Source organism: Lates calcarifer, linkage group LG4 (genome assembly GCF_001640805.2).
Source record: "Lates calcarifer isolate ASB-BC8 linkage group LG4, TLL_Latcal_v3, whole genome shotgun sequence".
Taxonomy (NCBI): Eukaryota; Metazoa; Chordata; class Actinopteri; family Centropomidae; genus Lates; species Lates calcarifer.
In genome coordinates, this window is record NC_066836.1 from 17,710,292 (window position 1) to 17,731,619 (window position 21,328).

At 38.8% G+C, this 21,328-nt stretch overlaps 3 protein-coding genes across 4 annotated transcripts; all 3 read right to left on the bottom strand.

Annotated features, from left to right (window-relative positions):
- Window positions 1-281: 281 nt before the first annotated feature.
- Window positions 282-7,599, bottom strand: ro60 (Ro60, Y RNA binding protein). Of its 2 annotated transcripts, none has more exons than XM_018677267.2 (9): window positions 7,463-7,599; window positions 5,870-6,476; window positions 4,828-5,048; window positions 4,022-4,168; window positions 3,783-3,920; window positions 3,561-3,677; window positions 3,075-3,191; window positions 2,717-2,863; window positions 282-2,259 (listed from the first exon to the last, which is right to left on the bottom strand). In XM_018677267.2, the coding sequence occupies exons 2-9, from the start codon at window positions 6,456-6,458 to the stop codon at window positions 2,107-2,109; spliced, it is 1,629 nt and encodes a 542-aa protein (XP_018532783.1). In that variant the 5' UTR covers window positions 6,459-6,476; window positions 7,463-7,599; the 3' UTR covers window positions 282-2,106. The 2 variants fall into 2 exon arrangements, with proteins under 2 accessions (XP_018532783.1, XP_018532784.1); XM_018677268.2 differs by lacking the exon at window positions 7,463-7,599 and adding an exon at window positions 7,195-7,425.
- A 1,963-nt stretch (window positions 7,600-9,562) lies between these two features.
- LOC108883788 (regulator of G-protein signaling 21) lies at window positions 9,563-12,125 on the bottom strand. The gene is made up of 5 exons (XM_018677269.2): window positions 11,761-12,125; window positions 11,587-11,655; window positions 11,425-11,486; window positions 11,172-11,338; window positions 9,563-10,854 (listed from the first exon to the last, which is right to left on the bottom strand). Exons 1-5 carry the CDS (start codon window positions 11,808-11,810, stop codon window positions 10,594-10,596), a joined length of 609 nt encoding a protein of 202 aa, XP_018532785.1. The 5' UTR covers window positions 11,811-12,125; the 3' UTR covers window positions 9,563-10,593.
- A 6,851-nt stretch (window positions 12,126-18,976) lies between these two features.
- Window positions 18,977-20,654, bottom strand: LOC108883790 (regulator of G-protein signaling 13). Its single transcript, XM_018677271.2, has 5 exons — window positions 20,486-20,654; window positions 20,314-20,373; window positions 20,157-20,218; window positions 19,890-20,056; window positions 18,977-19,773 (listed from the first exon to the last, which is right to left on the bottom strand). The coding sequence occupies exons 1-5, from the start codon at window positions 20,566-20,568 to the stop codon at window positions 19,588-19,590; spliced, it is 558 nt and encodes a 185-aa protein (XP_018532787.1). The 5' UTR covers window positions 20,569-20,654; the 3' UTR covers window positions 18,977-19,587.
- Window positions 20,655-21,328: the final 674 nt, after the last annotated feature.

A 21,328-nucleotide genomic window follows, 5' to 3' on the forward strand; every position in this document is an offset into this window, starting at 1 on the left:
TGTTGCCTCGCAGGATGCCTGATCTGAATTAAACTTTTTTAAAACACCAATTTACCCTTGGTTACAGGGTTGTCAAATACCAGGTTGAATTCATTTCCAGCGCTGATAAACACAGTTCTTCGTTTTGACTAGTTTCATGTTGACTGATAGAAACAGTACTAGAGGAGTCCTGGTGCCTTGGTCAAAGACTCCACTGGGTGGACACGGGTCACAGTCACAGTCAAAGTAATGTTAACATCAAGAAATTCAGATAGAGACAGAGAGCCAAGAATACAACAATATCTGAGGAGCAGCAAACTGTTTATTAGAGATTTACATTGCTACTACAGTCAAATACTTATGTTATATGTTAAGCAAAATGGATACAACAGACAATGGGATGGGATAAAGTTAACCATGGTGGTGAAAGACTTGTGCTCTACCAAACTTCATAATATCTCTTGTGCCAGACATTCAACTACAAAACGTTGTATCAATAATCATATTACACAAATATTTCAGCTTCATAGCATTTTGACCTTTGGCCAAAAAGACAGTGGACATTGTCTTAACATTGAAAATGACAGTTTCAGCATGTGCGGACAAAAATCCTTCACAGTAACATGGTCAGGAGTTTATTTTTCTTCATAAAGACTGAATTTCACAAGAATGAATGATAGGTGACAAGTTTAATGAATGCTGTCAGTAATTACAGCACTTGCTGTTGACTAAAACAAGAAGCACCACTGTAGTCGTTTTCCTGCATTTCCCCAAAATTAACTGGGCCCTTGAACATTGTAACTAGTGTGTGTTTATTCTGTCTGAAGAAATATAAAGCATTGTAATTTAAATCTCTACTGTTACATGTTTTACAAAAAGTACATTCAATTCATTTAATTCCAGAAAGGTAGCAATTATCGGTTAGTTTTTGCATATCGAACATGCTTACATCAGAAATACAGAATCATTACTCTGCTAGCAGATTCAGTCTCAGTAAACAGTTGTTAAATAGCTATGATTTGTCCTTCCTGGACATAACAATAATACAGTAAAATCCCAATTGTGATGCATAGACTTCAGACTAAAATATGAGAACAAGTCTGTTTCTCCAACTTACAGTAAACCGACTTACAGTCCCAAACATTGGCATCATTGTCTCACAAAGGAAAACATAATTACGCATGACCCAAATAACCACCCCACCCCCGCACCCCCACCAAAAAATGTATCATGACATTTAAGAGCACCAAGGGTATTCTTTTATAGAATAAATTCCACAAGAGCAGAATAGACAACTCAGTTTTAAAATAAGAATTGGCTTAGGGGAAAACAAATGTTAATACAACAACTAAAATTTGTGGCTAAGCTAAAGGCAAGAGTTGTGTAAACAGAAATCTAGACATTAATCTTACAAAAAAAAAAAACCTCTCTGGTCAAATAAATCAAAGAACTTAACAGAATAGCCAGAAAACCTGTAAGGTATTCTGTTGACTTTTGGTGCTTAGTTTCAATTCATCTGCTTTATATATCTGTTAATAATTTATAATAATGCTACATAAAACAGAGGGACAGGTTTTCAAATTGAAAGCTCCTCTACCATCACATCAAACCTGCTAAAATCATACCATTGTTAACATACTAGAAACTACAATAAATCCCCTTAAAATAACCCTACCATTCCACTAAGCTTCTAACTTTCTGACTCCTACACTTTTTCTCTTATTTAATCTGCCAACATCTTGCTATAAATGAGTGGAATTCGTTATCGAATGGGTTAGTGTCTCACTAAGAACTGTCACAGCACTGAACAGCCTGTCACACAGAGTGCTGTTTGCACCTTAACTCACATGATGTGCAATGTCATATCATGTCATACCACCTCCTTTTAAATTTCAGAAAAAAATATATGCACACAACATTTCTAGAGTGTTGTCCAGCCCGCTGGACACTTTGACAATTGACTTTGTGAGCGATACAAAAAGAGAAATTGGAATTGTAAATGTCAACATCTTTTGGATTAGTGCTGTTTTAGGGCACTCTACATGCTAAGTGAGCCACGTTGGTCCACTTTGTGCCTTCTTTTTGTTCTCTAACCCCTTGATCCCAAGACGAAGTCCCAATACTTTATCAGATCAGATCCTGGGCTAGGTTACGAATGACGCTCAAAGCTCCAAGGTCGAAGCCACAGATGTTCATTAAACCCCTGTCTTCTGTGTCTGCGATGGTATGTCCGATGGAAGTCAGCCCACACATCACCAACTTGGAATTGGCCCCTGATTTCTGTTGAGAAAATGCACATAGAAAAAATATAACATTTCATTTTTTAAAAGTGAAATGTATTTTTTTTTTTTTTTTTTTTTGCAAAAGTTGTAGTTGAAAACTGGCCCTTAATTCTACTGCTGTTGATGAAAATAGTTAACAGAACATTAACAGTCTTTAAGTGTCTTATAAAGACATGTAAAGTCAGGACAAGATAACAGAAAAGAGTGTCCTATTATAATGTCTATCTAACATAGCAACACAAAACAACAAACTGTGTACTCGTCAAATGCCATCCTGGAAATGAAAACCCAGTGATCAGCTTTAATATAGATGTGAAAAGGACCCTCATCCAATTTGTCTGATTAAGTCTGTACCCATCAAACTGCAAATTCATTTTACCTGGTGGTTGTGTAATCCTATTTTCAAAAACAATTTTGAACAAGAGGAGATGAGTCAATTAAATGAATAAATGTACTTGTCTGTGCTTCTGTAAAGACTCCACTGGACTGGCAGTAAACGCCCACAGTGGGTTGTTGGTCAGAATGATGAACATGTCTACAGCTTTCCCATTCTCTGTGGCCCATATGATGGGAAGAGTGCAGTCTGTGCTCCCACCCGGGATCTGGAACATGTGGGGGAAAGGTCAGAATTCAAGAGCAAGATATGTTCAGTGAAGTCACATGTGAACACAACAACTAACCTGCCAACGGAATTCACAAAATTAAACAGATCATTTGTAAAAATTGTGCAGTTAATAGACATAAATCTTATTCCTAAAATATACTGATCAGTAACTAATTCATTTCTTACTCTGATGCTGTGACAAGCCTTACCTTAACCAGTTCAACTGTTGCTTGGGCAAGAGTCATGTCAGCAGACACAGTGCATGGAACCAAAGCTCCTTCAGAGTAGGCCAGCACTTGTGTATCCGCCTCTGTCCTCGCAAAAATCTGCACCAGACACAAAGGTGAAAAGAAAAGCGTGACATCATCTCTCTCATATATGCAAACATAAAACGCAGCACAACAAAACAACTAAATTATTCTCTCATATTACAATTCTCTCAACAAATCGGAGAATCGTCCTTGTGATGACGCACATCTCAGCTAATAACTCCTGTAGGGCATAGGGACTACGATAATCACGCTATGGAAGGAATTTCGCAGGAATCCACAGCATGCGTCAACAGACCAATTCCTTGACCCAGGCTTCCTCCAAAGATGGGGCTGTCCGAGCCCTGCTCACAGACACAGCTGTTCCAACTGCAACAACAATTAACCCACACTCTGTGAAGCTATCTAGCTCTGGCAGTGTCTTACCATGGTAATGGCGGCAGCAGCAACAGCAGTGCTGATTGACGTCCCTGGGACAACGCTGCTCAGTGACGTGCTCACATCTACTGCCACTACAAAGCGTTTACCCACAGGCTCCACATTCTGAGGAAAGAAATACAACAGCACAAGAGATTATTTGTGTTTTCTAATGCTACTGGTCACTGTCGTCTTTGGTCTGTGAGAGGCTGTGGAAATGAAAGAGCCTACCATAAAACTCTTGTAAAAGGCGGAGTCCATTGCTCTGAGGATGCTGCTGTCTGGTTCCCATTTTGTTTTACCCTGATAGCCTTGGCCTCTTTTGTAGTTCTCTGAAGCCAAGAGTATGCTGAAAGGGTGGATCTTTGCCTGGCAATTACAAGACAGACATCAAATACTCAAACACTGTGTTGTTTTATCAAAAAATACAGCTGCAAATTAAATTAATCTGAAATATCCACAGGTCCTACCTTCTTTAGTGCTGTCTCGCTCTGGATTCTGTCACATACAGCTTGTGTTTCTGAGCCTCCCGGTTCAAGAATTTTGTTTGACGTCATCCTACCCAAGATTCTTAGCACTGAGTGGAGAGGCATTTCCTTCAACAAAGCTCTCCATACCTCCAGAAAAAAAAACATAACCACATAGTTCCTTAAAAGATTCATTCCAGATGATGCACTTCCAATCAGCGCTTCCCATATCTAGTATTTATTGAGGCAACTCATTCAAACATTCAAATCCATATTCACTGTCTTTGAAAAGTCTGCAGGGAAATGCAAATGCAAATGCAAAGTGAAGCCAGAGTGGTGCATTTTTCAGTTCTACTGATGAGAAAACATAGTTTCCAAATAACAAATACCCTGACAGTGCAGCAGTTGTTTTGCAGCCAATTCTGTGGTGCTGGATATGGGATGTGTGGGAAACAGTATCATTGGTATGTAACGTCATTTTAATAATGACAACGACAAAGGAAACTCTGAAAACAATCCATTAGTCAAAATCTCATGAAAAAAATAACACACACACACACACACACACACCCGTCATTCACATAATGCATTCCCTAGCTCCTTACCCTAAACTTAACCTTCACAAGTGAATGACTAACCCCTAACCCTAACCTGAACCCTAAAACCAAGTTTTAACCCTCATAAAGCAATTTAAACTTGTGGGTCCAGCATACTGGTCCCCATGAAGCTGTTGGACCCCACAAGTATAGTGCACTCTTTGTTTTTCAAACCTCACAAATATGGTTAAAAGTACACACACACACACTCACCTGTTTGGACTTCAGGTGGTCTGTTAGGAGCTGCTCCCTCTCTAGTTTGTGTTCCTCTATTAAATTGATGACCTCTGTTTCATCACAACTGTGCTTGACCTTCTCCACCACTTCAAGATATGAAAGCACTTTTACAACCTCCTCTGAGTTCTCTTTGTCTGCGTAAGCAACCTGGACTCCTTTCCATCCTTTTGTTACATATTTGCTGATCAAGGCAATTGCTGAAAACACAAAGATATGAACATTACAGTCTGACTGAAACTGCACTGTTTTTTTTTTGTTTTTTTTAAATCTAAGTCAGGATGTAGATGTAATTCTTGCACATTGTTAGTCATGACAGGTTTACAAATGCACAGGGTCAGGCCAGACATAACAATAAATCTTACAACATATTAGCAATGCAGTTAATGAGAAGCTGGTGAAGATAATGCTTTTTTTTTTCATTAATTTAACTTGATGGCCATTTGTGAGGCTGCAGTTTGCAGTGCTAAGTTACTCTGTCAGTGCTGACAAGTATCTGGTTTTTTGTTTATCATCATGACTTGTGAGGCATTTCCCCCTCTCACATTACATAACTTTGTAGCATTTTCAACACTTGGTGAAATCAATCAAGTGGTGACTGTCAGAGCATTATTAAAGCTTGCACATACTGCTAATAGATATTTAACTTGAATGGTTTTCCAATTTGCAGTTGTCCCTGCCTTTTTTACAGAGACGGGGGTCACAGACACTGCATAATTGCAATGTAGCACAGGAAAACATTTTTGAATGTATGACAATAAATTGGTAGTCATCAGAGGACCATGTCCAACAGTGACTTAAAGATAATTAACAGAACATTTCTTTAAATACCTATAAATTCTACAATGACCTGAAAAAAATCCCCTGAATTACTGTGTCTAGCTTTCCCAAAAAGCTGAAAAAAAGTGTGTTATGACCTTTGTAAGTTACTTATTGCAAAGCAGGGATATTATAATGCAAAGTGTTATTTTTGTCCGTTCCCTGTAAACAGCAGTGAATTATGCAACCTGTGTAAACTCACCTTCATTAGCTGGTTTGGTGTGAGCGAGCCTGAGCAGATCCTGGTGCGACCACCCCTCTCTCTGTTTACATTTGGTCACAGCCACAGCCAGGCTCATGGCATCCTGCTCATTATACCAGTCAGACACTGCTTTCCTCAGGGCGCGTCCCCAAATCCCACACTTCATGCCCTCTTTCAATTCCTTCTTGTACTGGATGACAGAAAACAGATGGGCAGGGTCCCGACAAACTTCCTTTAGGGCTTTGAACGCTGCCTGCCTTGTCTTCAGCTCAGAATGCTGAGTGCATAAAGCCAAGGCAAAGAAGGAGGGGCCGAGCCTGACAGCTCGCTCATCCTGAGTGAACCTTTTTATCTCCTCGACCACCTCAGCACCCCGGCCCTCCTGAAGCAGGGACAGGAGGGCTACGGCGCTCTCCATGCTGACACGACCCTCCTCCCTGGCAGTGTATATGTCTCCCTCCGAGCCATAGCAGAGGAAGCGGCACAGTCTGGCCTTTTCGCTGACCTCCCATAGACAGCCACCACCACCTGTTGAGTTCTGGGTGTGGTTGTTTGATGAAGCTATTGTAGTACTTCCCGATGGCTCCATTGCAATACTAGAGAAGGCCTGAAACAGAAAGTGGTGAAATGGAGTTATACTTACTTTAATATCCACTGGCCACAATGGGTAGTTGGTATTTAATTAAGAAAACTTTTTAAACTTTGCCACACATCAGATAAAACTAACACTGATCAAAATAAATCAATAGACTAACAATCAATCAACCACAGCTGAAATTAACAGAATTGTGCCTGAATTACTTTCCCAATAATGGTGCTGCTGTAACATAGGATTAAGCAGCATGAAAAATTACATTTGAAGATGCCATGTTTGAGCTCCAGTAAACTGCTGTGGAGATACATGCCCCATCAGAGTCTCCCCATGAGCACCAGATAACGTTAACTTCGCTAGCAACATTACTTACTCACTGCCTCTGTGCACTGACATAAATAGCTTAAAGCCGATTACAGGACATGATGATACACATAGGCAGATACAAGCTACACTGAGCTGTTTATAGATGATGGTAGAAAGCGTGACAGCACATAATGTTTATGTTTTACGCATTAAAAGCGAAAACCTCAGCTGCTAACTAGCTTGCCAACCTCAAGTAAGCGAACGTTACCAGTTCAGGTTGCTAACTTAGTTAAGCTAGCAAAGGAAGGCAGTCTGGGCAATGCGAAGTTAGTTAACGTTAGCCATCTGGCTTACCCGAGTTTAATAATGTCATATTCATATTAAATAGTTATATAGCTAGTAATGTAGTAAAATATATCCAGTGTACCCCCAAGGTTTCTTAGCTGTAGCTGCAAAGTATTGTTAGCCACCCGGTCTCCTGCAACCACAAACTATCAACTCCCACATCTGAGGTTTTTCCTGGCCGGGCACCGGAAAGCTGGGCTAGGCGGCTTGATGCAGCTCGCCTTGGATGGGCAGCTGGCTCCTTAGCTACGACAACCCTGACCAAACTGTGTCGGTTTTATCGCTACCAAATAGTGTCTGCTCATCGAAACATTTCGGTCGGGAACTACACAATATATACACGAACTTACCCCAATATATGCGCAGGGTGCTCAAGTTTTTGATGTGGCTAGATGCAGAAAGGCCTCCCCCCTGACCGTCAGTGAGATAACCAGGGGCGGTGCCGCTATGGATGTTGGGATACGGAGTACCATCACACGCAGCCCCATCCCTCTCTCCCTCCCCTTTTCTCCCACTCTCAGTAGTGAAGTAGTAGTGAAACACTGGTTTTACTTTTGACAGTTCAAACTTCACGCATCCATGTAGAAGTATTTACTTCCCTCCCACCCAACACAATACTTTTTAGAATGTATTAGCAAAATATCCATTAACTGACCCCCTTTGACAGAATAATTAGCTGATGGTCAGGTTCTCCGCCCACAGTTCATCACAGTCTGTCTCCTTCAGGGCCAAAAGGCGTGCACTCAAGATCATCTCCAATCAGTCCCACCCTGGACACACTCTTTAAACTCCCTCCCTCAGGAAAAAGACTGACACTAAATAACTGAACTATGCTGTTACCAAACCAGACTTTAAATGGTACTTTTACTGATTCCACTGTGTGTTGCATTTATGGAGCAAACGCAGACACATTCTTGGTGTGCTTGTGAAGAAGATGATAATGTTGAGTGCTTACCCATTGCTCTCAAAGACAATGGTGCAAAAGGCAAGAACAACCAGTGGGCAGCAGATCTCCAGACTAAAACCTTGTTAATGAGAGAGGTCAGAGGAGAATGATCAGACTGGTTGGAGCTGACAGACCACAGTAACTCAGATAACCACTCTTTAACTGTGGAGTGCAGAAAAGCATCACATGTCGAACCTTTTACAGAAACTGTCTGTCTTTTGATATTTTTCTAAATCATAGCCTCAGGTTTCAGGCTGGTTTTTAATCTAACATGACACATTTTTCTGCTTCCTTCCTTTGTAATCTGCTGATCAGCTCCACAGGACACATTACGGAGACTGATTTTGGACTATTAAAGGCTGGTCCAGTGAACATGGCGAATTAAGGATGCATAAAAAATCCTTCCTTATGATTTAACTTGTCCGTAAAACTCTGACACGTAGCTTTCATTTCTTTTAGACTTGGAATATCAATCTTTACACTGTGTTAATGATGTTTTTTCCAAAGGACCTCTGCTATTCCCTTTGGTGGCATAGATTATTTTTTAATTACCTGATCAGATGACAGATATCTGCCTCATTTCCAGATAAACACATCTGGCCACAGGGGGGCACCCCTCAGACACGAGCACTCTTTTGGCATTTGGCGTCACACACATACTGTATTCATGACCTCTGCAACTGAAATATAACTGCATTATCTGGTCAATATGTAGGTGTGGAGCAGGATCCACTGGAGAGTGGGATGTCACGAACCTGTCCCTAGACTTGCCACCTGGAAGTGGAACAGTTAAAAAGATGCATCACCTGATGGTAAGAAACACCTCTCCTCATTCTTTCACATGACAACCCACTGATGTAACGTGCTGATATTGACAGACAATTACTAGTGCCTTCCAAACAGGTGAAGAAAAACTAAATCACCTGATAGCAAACAAAATCCTCAGACTGGGGCTGATAGAGGTAAATATTTGGACTCTATGTGGACTAACTCTGATCATCTTTGTTACTGCTCAGGGTGGTGCTTGCTACAGTTTGGTTAGCCATCAACCATACTGGTGCCACAGCAAGAATCAGTAAGATAACTTATAACTTGAGTCTTAACTCAGCCCATGTAACAATTCTTCCTCTTCTGCTAGGACACTACATCTGTGCCGGGACAGATCCAGATGTGGGACAGGTTGATCTAACTGACTGCTGGTTCACCTACAACAATGGCAGTGGTCACTGAAAGAAGCAGTGCCTGTGTGTGTGACCACAGGCAAAGAACTGATTCAAGAACAGTTTTATCAGATTTTAACTAATGATTATTAGGGGGAAAAAACTTAACTAAAGAGGAAATACTTGAAAATCATGAGCGTAGCATAAATTATGTATGAGTCATTATGGTACCTGCAGACTGTAACATAACAGGTGTAAAAGGTAAGTTTGCTCAGGTAAATTATGTATGAATTGGTTAAAAATAAAACTGATCAAATTAAAAGTGGAACAAAGATAAACAAACAGAATAATTCTTGTTTACTCGTTTACTTACATACCTACACAGACACACAAAAAAACAAGACAAGAGACAAAAGTAATAAGAGGCACAGACACAGATTAAATTAAACACATTATCCTTGCATAAAGAGAAAACGCATCAATAAAACATTCAAATGTCCAAGATTGGATTTCCTCCACTGTGAAGTTATCATTTTTTCAAATTCAGGCATCATTTGACAATTCAAAGTATAATGGAGTATAATGCAGTAAGGCTCTCAGGCCTTTCTATACTGATTGGCAATCTGTACAGGGTATACCCCGCCTCTCGCCCAATGTCAGCTGGGATAGGCTCCAGCACCCCCCACAATCCTTAACAGATAAGCAGTATAGATAATGGATGGATGAATGGATTTTCAAGATGTGTCTTCAAAAGGACCGAAATAAAATGAATTTGTCTGATCTACTTAGGATTTTTTAAAAATAAAACTGACTTGGATATATAATATACAACAGGTTACAGTTGAAACCAAACCTCCATGAATACAGAGTTACTGTTGGTAACATCTTGATAGTGTCTTTCTGGTGCATGTCATTTCAGTTGTCAACAGTTGAGGAGTTCGGAAATTATCGCTTTTTCCTCATAATGACACACAGTCTGTATAACTTATCTTTCGCCAAGTAGCTCAAAATTTATTTTTGTTTGCAGGTTTTCCAAGTCACCACTGGGTGGCAGTAGTACACCAACTGTGAAAACAGGATGCATTTTTTTATGACACCCATGAAGACAGTTTTCATTATTTTAACACAAAAGATAAAGTCTGTAGCATTGCAGTGCTTCATGATGTCTGCATGTCAGGATCATCTAATTTTTAAAAATACATATTGTTTAAGTGAAAACTCAAAATACACAACAGTCCTTATGCATTTAACAGGCCATATGCATTTCATAAATATTAAATTTAACATTCAAAATATATCCAGCATTCAGTGTGCACCTATATGGCAATGCCCTGCAGCATAGTATGACCATTCACTGGCACAGCTTTCAGTCTTGTCAAACATTATGTTGTTGAGGAAACGTTTTGAGGCAAGGGGAAGTGTATGCTCTGTGTCTGGCCTGCTGCTGCTTCCCAAGACCTCTCTGTTTAGAAACTGCATCAAATAAGACTTTGTATTGTTCAGATTGGATGAAGCGTGGGAAGGAATCGTTCTCCATCAGGCTGTAGATTTTCTTCTGTGCCGCAACAAAACATGATGGACTTGGTTGCTGGAGACTCTGGCTGATGAGCTCTCTCGTGTAGAAATCTAAGTTTACCTGTAAAGACATGTAAAGCAAAGCACAGCTTAAAGAGGAGAACATGCGGTACATGCTGAACAGTATGTGCAGCCACCTGCATCATCACCACAGTCGGAAAGTAACTATTTATTTTGCTGTGGTTAATGCACAGTTAATGACACAGGTCAATATTTTTTTTTTAGGTCTTTAACTGCTTGAGCTTTTTTTCTAGAAAATTGTGCTTGTTGTCACTCTTGCAATACACACATTCAATAAAACAATTCAGGTTCTAACAAATTTTGCCGCACAACAGCTATCCCCTTATGATCCAGTCTTCCGGTTGAGTATATTTTTACCTGTCTAGGCGACTCTGCACTGATGAACTCTTCATAAATCCTTGCTGCTCTCCGTGTTAGCTCCTCTTGACTGTCAAAGGTTTTGAACTCTTGACATGCAAACCAGAAGTCCAGGTTTTCCTCACAGTACTCTGACTTCATAAAGTCCCGAAATGCTTTTTGTCCATCTGTAACACAAGAGAACATAACTTCATTATAAAGATAACCAACCGTGATATTAGTTTTGTATTGCTTGAAAGCAGATGAAAATTACGTTTCTGGGAAAGAAGTGTCTCAAGAGATTCTCCCAGTGGGCTTGCTTCATTTATTCTGTGTCTGTAGACAGAAGGAAAAAGGATTTTGGATTTGTTTACATTTTAAAGACAATTTTAGACAATACAATATTGATATGTAGCATGGTCAAATTAAAATTCACCTGGTGATTTTCTTCCATGGTAATGGACTCTGGATGAAGTTATGTATTCTGGATTTCCATGCATCACGTCTGCAAGTGAGTAAAATGACAGGAATATATAAGTCAGACCTAGGTGTAGACAAAAACAACCAAAATAAGGCTCAATGCATTACAAACCAAACATATTGGACTTACATTCTCTTTGTGTCCTGGTGATCCAGAGTTGTCCTAGAGAGTCCATTCATTGTTGCATTTGAATTACACTACTGACTGTTAACTGTAATCTGATGGTGTCTCTCAGTAGGCATGATGCGATTGAATCACCAGAAGAATTTTCCTTAAATTTCAGTTTTCAAACTGTACAACTTCTCCACCTAATCGTGACTATCACTTCCCACTGATGAGAGTCAAAACCACAGTGAAATCTCACAGTGATGTCAAGAGACCACTGTGTCTCACAGGCCTCAGCAGATTTTCCCTCTCTTGAGTCTGGCTATCTTTAACCTCTGTTAATAGACAGGCTGATTGTTGCATAATTACAAGGAGCCACATGAATACACAAAGTGCGTCAAACCTTGTGCTCTTCCTTAATGTTTAAATATAGAACAAAACTTGTCTGTGTATCACAACCCCCATCGCATTCTCCACAGTTAAAAGCATTACATCGGCTGTTGAAAGTCATCCAGTCTCTACGTCAGTTAGCTCACCATTCAAGTCTGTGCTATTCTTAGTCACAGGTCAAGTGGTCACAAATATCTTTTTCTAGTTTTGCTTTTTCTATGTTGTTCCCTGTGTCTTACTTTCACAGTTTCTGGATTATTCCCTCTCCACTATCTTTGCTGCTTCTTGATATAATGGTATTCTAATTACATCTGAGTTTCTTTAAAATGCTTTTAATTTCAGGATAATTACATGAAATTAACAAAGGAGCTTTCCTTGAAGAAAAAGTGATATGCCTCTTTGTAGGATCAATATTAATTTGTTAGGATCATTAAAATAATTGTGTTTGTGTATTTGAAACTGTGTTTTTGAAAGTGATATTATTGCCAGTGTAACATGAGAAGTTGTGATATAAGTAAGTTGTTTTCTGAAACGGACAACTGAATATCAGCAGTATAAACCTGGGTTGAATTCAAATTGTTTTTTGTTACAGTGGTTCACAGATCCAGTCTGTGTTTTTCTGATCATATAAATCACAGGTACAGTATGTTTGTATAAAATGATTTGAGTCTTATGTTTGTTCGGAAGGTAATTAAAGCCTGTTTTAGAATTGTACCTACAAGCATTAAATTAGTTATTGTGAGTACTAATGAGATATTTTACTGCAGTGCATGCTCTCTTTGGAGCCAGAGTAATGACAGTGAAGTAAAACACATAAGTTACTTTCTCACCAATCTGACAAATGCCTCTTAAGAACTGTAAGAGAAGCAGCACTTAAACAGATAACCAAAACTTGCTTGAGACATAAGCCACCACGAATGGAAGGAGATCATCCAAAATGGCAATAATAACTCACAAACTTAGAAATTCTGTTAATTTATCTCAATCAGATGGATAAGATCAGAAGAACAGACGTCATACAACCCAGTCTCACAGCAGTTCATCAGATACTCAAGAAATGTAATTTATTGATTTGTGTACACACAAATTTTCCATTTTTATCACACTGTCACTATCAACTTTAATGCAGATTCACAAGGAGGTGGTTGGTGTAGATGGCAGATTTACAAAGCACACAACCATCACACTCGAGACTGGGGTTTGAATCCAAAGTCCTGTCTGTGGTTGGGTTTAGGCAACAGAAGCACTTCAGGTTAAAGTTGGGGAAAGACTTAGGTTTTGGTTAAGATAGAAATGCTGTGTCTGAAGTCATTGTGAAGCTTTTGTGAAGTATTAGACCACCTCACGATCTTTCACTAACCTTAACAAAATGCTGCCTCCAGGTTTTCCTCTGTTTTGCCTCCAGTTAACACTGTGACTTAATTGTGATATTGTCCCTAAAGATTTTACAAGTCAGCAGCTCTGCTTCTATGTAGGCACAGTGCTGCTTTGAGCTAAATGCTAATGTCAGCATGCAGACATGGTCACAGTAACAATGCTAACATGCAGATGCTAGGTCAAGTAAAATTTTATTATGTTTTATTATGTTCACCATCTCAGTTTAGCATGTTAGCAAGGTAATATTTGCTAATTAGTTGTAAGTGCAAAGTATAGCTGAGGCTGGTGGGAATGTGATTAATTTTGCAGGTATTTGGTTAAAAACAAACTGACATACTGAACAAATTCAAATTTAGACCTGCTGACGGTGCTAAATGAAAAGTAAGGGGAGTTATTATGATCTGTTCCAACCAGGAAATGAGTGATTTGACTTTCCTGGCAATCCATTCAACATTTGGTGGGACATTAAACTCAAGGCCACAAATGTCAGTCTTTTGGTGGCACTAAGAGAAAAGTCAGGGATCACCAAAGTCAGTGGATTACATTGTCTGGGCACCATGCAAAAACAGAGAGTGAATGTGTGCTCTGCAGTAAAGGGAAAGTGAGTATGAACTATATGAACAGAACATCATTGTGAATGAAATACTACACAGACCACACAAACCAAAGAAAAACCGGTATAGGCAAGTCTGAACTTGAACTTGAAACAAGGACATGATGCGCATGAATTAGCATGTGGTTTGCAGGACCAGACTGGGCTGTGTTTAACAGGAAGTTGCTGTGGGAAAACCTGCAACCTCATGCACACCCAAAAGTGTGTTGTTAAAGTTTTTATGACCTGACCTTTGAAAGCAAGAAAAAGTATGCTTTGAGTACAGTTACCTCTGTAGGTAAGTGTACTTGATCCAACACCATTAACAGAAAAATCATGCACAGAGTAGACCCTCATTTAGTTACAATAATCTTAATCAATGACCTGATTTATTTAAAAAAGTGGTAGCCTGAATAAATCAGTAAAATCTCCTGTCCTATTCGGTCCACAGTTCATAACCTTAGTGTTTAGGCCTATCTTGTAATATATGATTTTAGATACTGAGTGCATGAAATATCAGTTCCCAACATTTCAGTCTTGTGACACCTCAAAACAAAGCCAAAACAATGTCTTTTTGCAACCCCTTCTTTCACTGGTTATATGTCTTTTTGAAAACAAAAGCCAGTGATTCATATAGAAAAAAAAATCACAATTATGGCACATTATCTCAAGGTTATTATAAGTGCTTTCATAATTATTTAATCTTAATTCTTCTTTTAATCATAAGTCATTGTTAGGAAAAAGCTTAACATTAGAAAAACAAATATTTAGATTTTTGTGGATTTTTCCCCCTGAAATAGACCATTTGTTCATCTTCAACCACTGCATTACACCACTAACTGAATGAGGTTAAATGTTTATCATGATTTTAGGTATAAGTAAAAACAATATTATATTAAGTATTTAACCTAAAAGCAAACTATGGGTTTGAAAAGTTTACATTTTATTTGAAACCACTAATAGGAATTAAAATGCAATCTTATATCAAGCTTATAAATTCTTCCTGGTTTAAAAACATAAGACTAAAATACATGAAACAAACAAATAAAATTAACTCACCTACTTATAAATTTGACCTAAAAACTAAGAAAGAGAGCACATGACTAAATATGGATGTTTTTGTAGTGCACACATTATTATTAAGGTCTTGCGGAGGAGGTTGTGTTCACACAGGCGGGGCAGAGAAGCAAAACAGTTTAATTTAGGTCTGCTAAATGTTACACCATCACCTACATAAAACCACTGTAATCACACTGGTTTTTAGGCCACAGGAGACCCGAATATTCTACAGACCAGTTACTGTTTGATGTATGAATAAATACAAGTGATAGTAAGCATCATCTTTGATCGTCAGTATTATCATTGTAAGCAATTGTACTCTGCACGAGTCTCACAAATAATTCAGTAACATTTTGCAGCATATAAAGCTGTGTTGTTCTAAAATAAGAAGTTATATAACCCCTATATCCCGCAGATATAAATATAGAGCCTAAATTTGCATGAGACTTTGACTATTATGGTCATTTGGGTATACTGTTAATCACATATTAGTTTTACATGATACAGCTCTGGCAGCCAAAACCAAGGCTGATTTTTTTTTTTTTTTTCATTTGCAAGTCCCGTAATAGCTCGGTGTTTACCAGGTGGATGTATCATGTAACATGCACAGTCGAGTGGGTCTTCCCTGTGTGCTCGATAGCTTCCTCTCACAGTCAAAAGATTTGTAGGTCAATTGGATGGGAGACTCCCAGTCTTCCAAATGATCCATGATAGGATATACACTACCAGTCAAATGTTTGGACACATCTTCTCATTCAGTGGTTTTTCTTTATCATTTTCTTTATTATTGTAGATTAATACTGAAGACATCAAAACTATGAGGGAACACATATGGAACACATATGGAATTGTAGTGAAGTAACAAAGCATGGTAAACAAACCAGATAATGTTTTAAATTTTAGATTCTTCACAGTAGTCACCTTTTGCTCTGATGATAGCTTTGAACACTTCTGGCATTCTCTTTACTGACTAATTTCTAAAACTATGGCTCAGAAAAGGCTCAACACTTTTAAGTTTGAATATACTGAGCACACAGTCTGCCCTACTTTCAGTTTAAACAGAAAATGAAAATATGAAAAAATGCACTTCTGTTTTTTCCACGTGGACAGCATGTGACTAAAAAAAAAAAGAAAAAAAAGAAAAATATTAAAATAAAAATAAATTGTACAGACATTCTTGGTGCCCATGGGATGAATGCTAATGATTTTGGTGTCCTCTGACTTTTCCTCAAGTGCCACTGCAAGATTCACATTAGTGTTTTTGAATGAAATGTCGCACAAACTGTTGCATGGGTTGCACGGTAGCACAGACATTTGTGTCTCGCTCATGATGAATTGTAATAATGTTGACAATTCCTTAACTTTTCATCTAGTACCGCTGTCAATCTATCAACATTTTCTTTTGTTCAGTCCTTTAATTTATGACCAAATACCTGCAAAACTAATGACACTCTTATCAGCCTCAACTGTACTTTGTTTAATGCTAATTACCAATGTTAGCATGCTAACATGCTAAATTTGTGATGGTGAACACGGTAAGCAGAGCACCCATACATTTCACTGTGTTACAGCTTTATAGAGTCACTAGCATGGCTGCAGTTTCTTATTTCTCAGCATGCGCTGCTGTGCTCTCTGTGACATCAATTGCCCTTTTGTTTGTTGACCCAGACGCATGTAAAATCATACTTGTAATAAAAAAAACAGTATTTAAAAAGACCCAATGTCTTCAAATAGTGAAGAATTTTTTAGTTTCAAATTATTTGTGATCTAATCAGTTCTACCACCAATAGAATTTTTTAAACTTCATGTTTGACTGAAATAGATTTTTATCTGGTGGAAAATTTCCTCTCTGGAACATTTTTCACCTGGCCCTGAAACAAAGCCTCCTTTGTTGAACTGGTCATACAACATCACACAGTAATCCAGTGACCTCCTGTATGCAGCCCATGTGGTTCAAAAAGGAAGGTCTAGCTGTCTCATGACATATGTTGCAGTTTGACCTATTGCTTTATAAAACTGAATGTAGGTCTCAGTGACTGAGTAATACATGAAGCGGATAGCAGGTACCTTCTAAGTCAGTGATTTTGTCTTACATTGTGTGATAACTTGAACATCCGGTCCGTCATATGTGGCCTCAGCTTTTTGTTTTTTATTGCTTGTCATGGTCATATGGTTAACCTATCACAGGATCATCATGTTACTAATAAACAGAAAAGTGCAAATAAGGAAATGATGACTAGTCAGGCAATGGTCCATCCATGTCAGTTTAACTCTTCAGCTGCATCTGAGTAAAGAATCAGCTGACAGCCTGTGTGAGAAGTGAAAAGGCTGTTCTCATCCTGCTGAAAGCTCTTTTGGCAAAAACAACAAAAACCTCGGTGCCTTTACACTGAAAACTTATAAAAAACTGAAAACTATTGTGTTTGTGCGTCTGCCTGTGTGATTGTGGTGCTTGCGTAAACACAAGGATGCACAAGTGAAGTCAAAAGAGGATGTGGTGGTTCAGTTAGGTCTTAACACTCCTTCCTAATTTCTGTAACCTTTAGCAGCATGATACCTGATGGGTTCCCACAGATCAACTTCCTTTTCTCAGTTTTTTTGAGATATAAATGCCCTTTCAGTTTTACTTCTGTCCAACTTATTAAGAACAATTTATGAAGGTGAAATCAGATTGCTATGTATGAAAGACTGGAGAATAAAGAAAGAATGGTAAAACAAAGCCTGAGTGAATCGCAGAATGGCAGGAAGATCTTGAAACACATTCATAAGCATGAAAGGCTAATGACACATGAAAGGCTGATGTAAGAACAGCTGCGTAGGTGGGAACATTATGCAACAGTCTATCTTATTCATATAGCCCATACTCAACTATTTGAAAAAGTTTCTGTAGAATCAACATAAATCACCATGTTGTCATTACCACTGCAGCGCTACACATTGAAAACTGCACTGATCCACATAACAAACAAATGTAGTGAAGCCAGACAGAACTTAGTTTCATATTCTGGCTCAAGGGTTCCAAAGATACTAAATGTGCTGGGCTGATTTTTGGGAAACTGGCATAAAATATGTGCAAGACGTCTTAAATTGTTCAGTTTGGCTTTATAACACAGCTATGACAACATCTTTGAGTTTGAATGTGTCACACACATGTGTAAATATCATATACTGGGGGCTCAGTGAGTGAAAAGAAGAAAAGAAAGAAGGTGATACAAATCTAAAGAAGGCTAAATGTGACACTACAGTTAGCTTAGCAAAAAGACTTGAAACAGGAAACAGCTAGCCTAGGTCTATCCAAAAGTATTCTGTATTTGTACATATTAAAAAAGAAAAAAAGAGAAAAGGCAATATAGTGTGCTACTTAGTGAATGCGTTAGACGCTTTTAGGTGGATTTTATTACCTTTGGACAGAGTCAGGCTAGCTGTTTTCCCCTGTTTCCAACCTTTATGCTAAGCTAAGCTAAGGATTTTAAGCAAGCTGTAAATATGTAGCTTCGTATCTGTAATACGTGTGAAGACTCAAAGCACTGCACTCTGTTCAGTATTATAGAGAACATGACTAAGATATCCTGGCACACTGAGGTAGACATCTCTAAACTCATAGAAACCACCAGATGGTAAATACTGTAACTGTGAGTAAGTATATGAATGAACGAAGAAATGAATGAATGATTGAATGAACTGGTGACTAAGTTGTTTCCTGGAATTTTAAGGTGATGTGTATCTACAGGGTTCATGGGAACCTGTTTGTGGCTGTTTGATAAGAACAGATTTTACTCATTTGTGGCAGTGTACATTTAAAACAATTAGTTTTACTCAGACTTCAACTTACAAGTAATATTTTATTTATTAAATATATACAAACCCATCTTAATATTCACATTCACACACTGTGGCATATATATTCAACACATAGCTTATAATAGATTATGATAGTTGTAACATATCAGCTGTTTCAGTTTGCCAGCACTGATGTCAGAATGTACAAAACAAACAAACAGAAAACATCTACATCTTAATACCATCTACCTATCTATTGCATTAGTGAGATAACAATGAATTTAAGGTAAGATGGTGTGCAAATGTGCTGTCTCACACACTTGAATCTTAGGTCGAGGGTGCTATGTGCACCACATACACTTCCTGGTGTCTCTTGCAGAAAGTCCCCAGCATTTCCACTAAATAATCGTCCCATCTCTGGGAAGTCCTTTGCTCTACAGGAGCAAACAGCTGCAACCTCAGAACTCCTCCAACTGAAAAGCAGGGTATGAATGTGTTGAAAATGATATGTTTTGGGTGCATTTGGTCAGAATCACCAGCAGTGGTCCCAGGACAAGCAAACACACACCAGAGCTTCTCTCAGGTAGTCCAGCATTAGGCTCAGCTTCACAGTCCAGCTTCTATAAATACAGTGTCCCCTCTATATATTTTCTTTACATCTTCACTGTTTCCGATGTGGAGTCCATTAGAGCCTGATAGATGTCAGACCTGAGGAAACGTGGATAAGAGTCCCTCTCCATTAGCCCATAGACGATCCTCTGAGCGTCGTTGAAGCACTCTGTGGTGGGGGCCTTAATGTTCCGTCTGATCAGCTCCCTGGTCTTGTGATCAATGTTGATCTGTAAACATGAGAAAACATGATAAGGACCGATGAATACTTTAGTAGTAGAAGTAGTGGTAAGTATTGTGAAAAGAGCTGTCAGAGTGTCTGCATTATAAAAACCTGTGTGCATACCTCTCTCGGAGCCTCTGCCTGAATGTAGCGTTTGAAGATCTTTTTGGCCCTCGAGGACATCCTGAAGGAAGACTTGATCTTCTTATAGTCCTCACACACCAGCCAAAACTCAATGTTTTCATCGCTGAATTCTGACTTCAAGAAGGCCTGGAATATCTTCACGCCATCTGAACAGGAAGAAAAAAATTAGAGCAGCAGTTAGCCACGGGTCAAGAAACAGTAGTGACTATGAAACTGGTCTTTGGGACTGTGTATCGATTGACTTACATTTGGACGACAGAAGTCTCTCAAATGACTGTGCCCACTGGGACATCTCTTCAAAACAAAGCCTGCAAAAGAAGGGTGTACTGTTATTCATACATGCAACAAGTAAGTCAACAGTTTGGATGTTTAGTTTACAGCTTGGAGGGTTTTCTTCACTTACCCCTCAGTGTTAGCAGTTTGAGACGATCTACACTGCAGCCGAGACTTGAGGTTTCCTCCCCTGTTTGACCAAACAAACACTTATTTTACTGACATATTCGTGTCATGGTAATCAACACTGCTCTGAAATACTGTAGAAGGTGTTAAACATTGGTTAAAACAAAAATATTTACCTGTCTTTCCCCCTCTTCTTATTCTCAGTGTCCATGCTGAGGTGCTGCAGCTCCCTTGGTGGTGATGCGACTAGACTTGGCATGGCAACAATGCTTCGTACATGTGTGCTGGGCTTGCGATTTCTCCAACTGCCACTGTGCGTTTGACGAACCTGCTGAGCACCACTATATATGTACTGAGATGAGTTTGGTGAGTAGCGTCACAACATCATTCTGAGCTAACCACAGAAAAAGAGGAAGCTGGGGATGACGCAAACATACACGGACTGCAGCTACAGCTGTACATCTGTACTGTGTTCAAACCTGCATTGGTACCTGTTTGGTCTAAAGTCTGGATGCAAATAGGGCAGTGGAAAATTCAACAGCAGATAGGCAAATGTTTTAGCCTATGTCCCAGTTTGTCTTGCGAAGCAACGCCAGAAACCAATGTTTCAGGTTTAGTGAACTATATGCTGGGACTATTTCAGTCCTTACAGTCAAATTTGAATATAACATGTAAAGTTCTCTTAAGCCACGTAAAACAGGTATATTAGGTAGTGAAAAACATTTTCACATGACTATCATGGGTCAAACAACCCAAAGAATTAATGACTGGTCACATCTTTGCAGTACAAATTCAGTAGAATCCTGATAATAGCAACTATTCCCCTCATGACATTTGAAAAAAGAAATAACACATTCCTCCTTTTATAAATGAATGTGAATGAATTTGAACTCATAAGTACTAAAATCCATCCTCACTCAATTTAAGATAATCTGGGCTTTTTCTGCTACACCCTTTTGGTTGATAAATGTTAGCTAGTCAACAAACGAAAAGCAAAAGATCAGCATTTTTTATTTGGT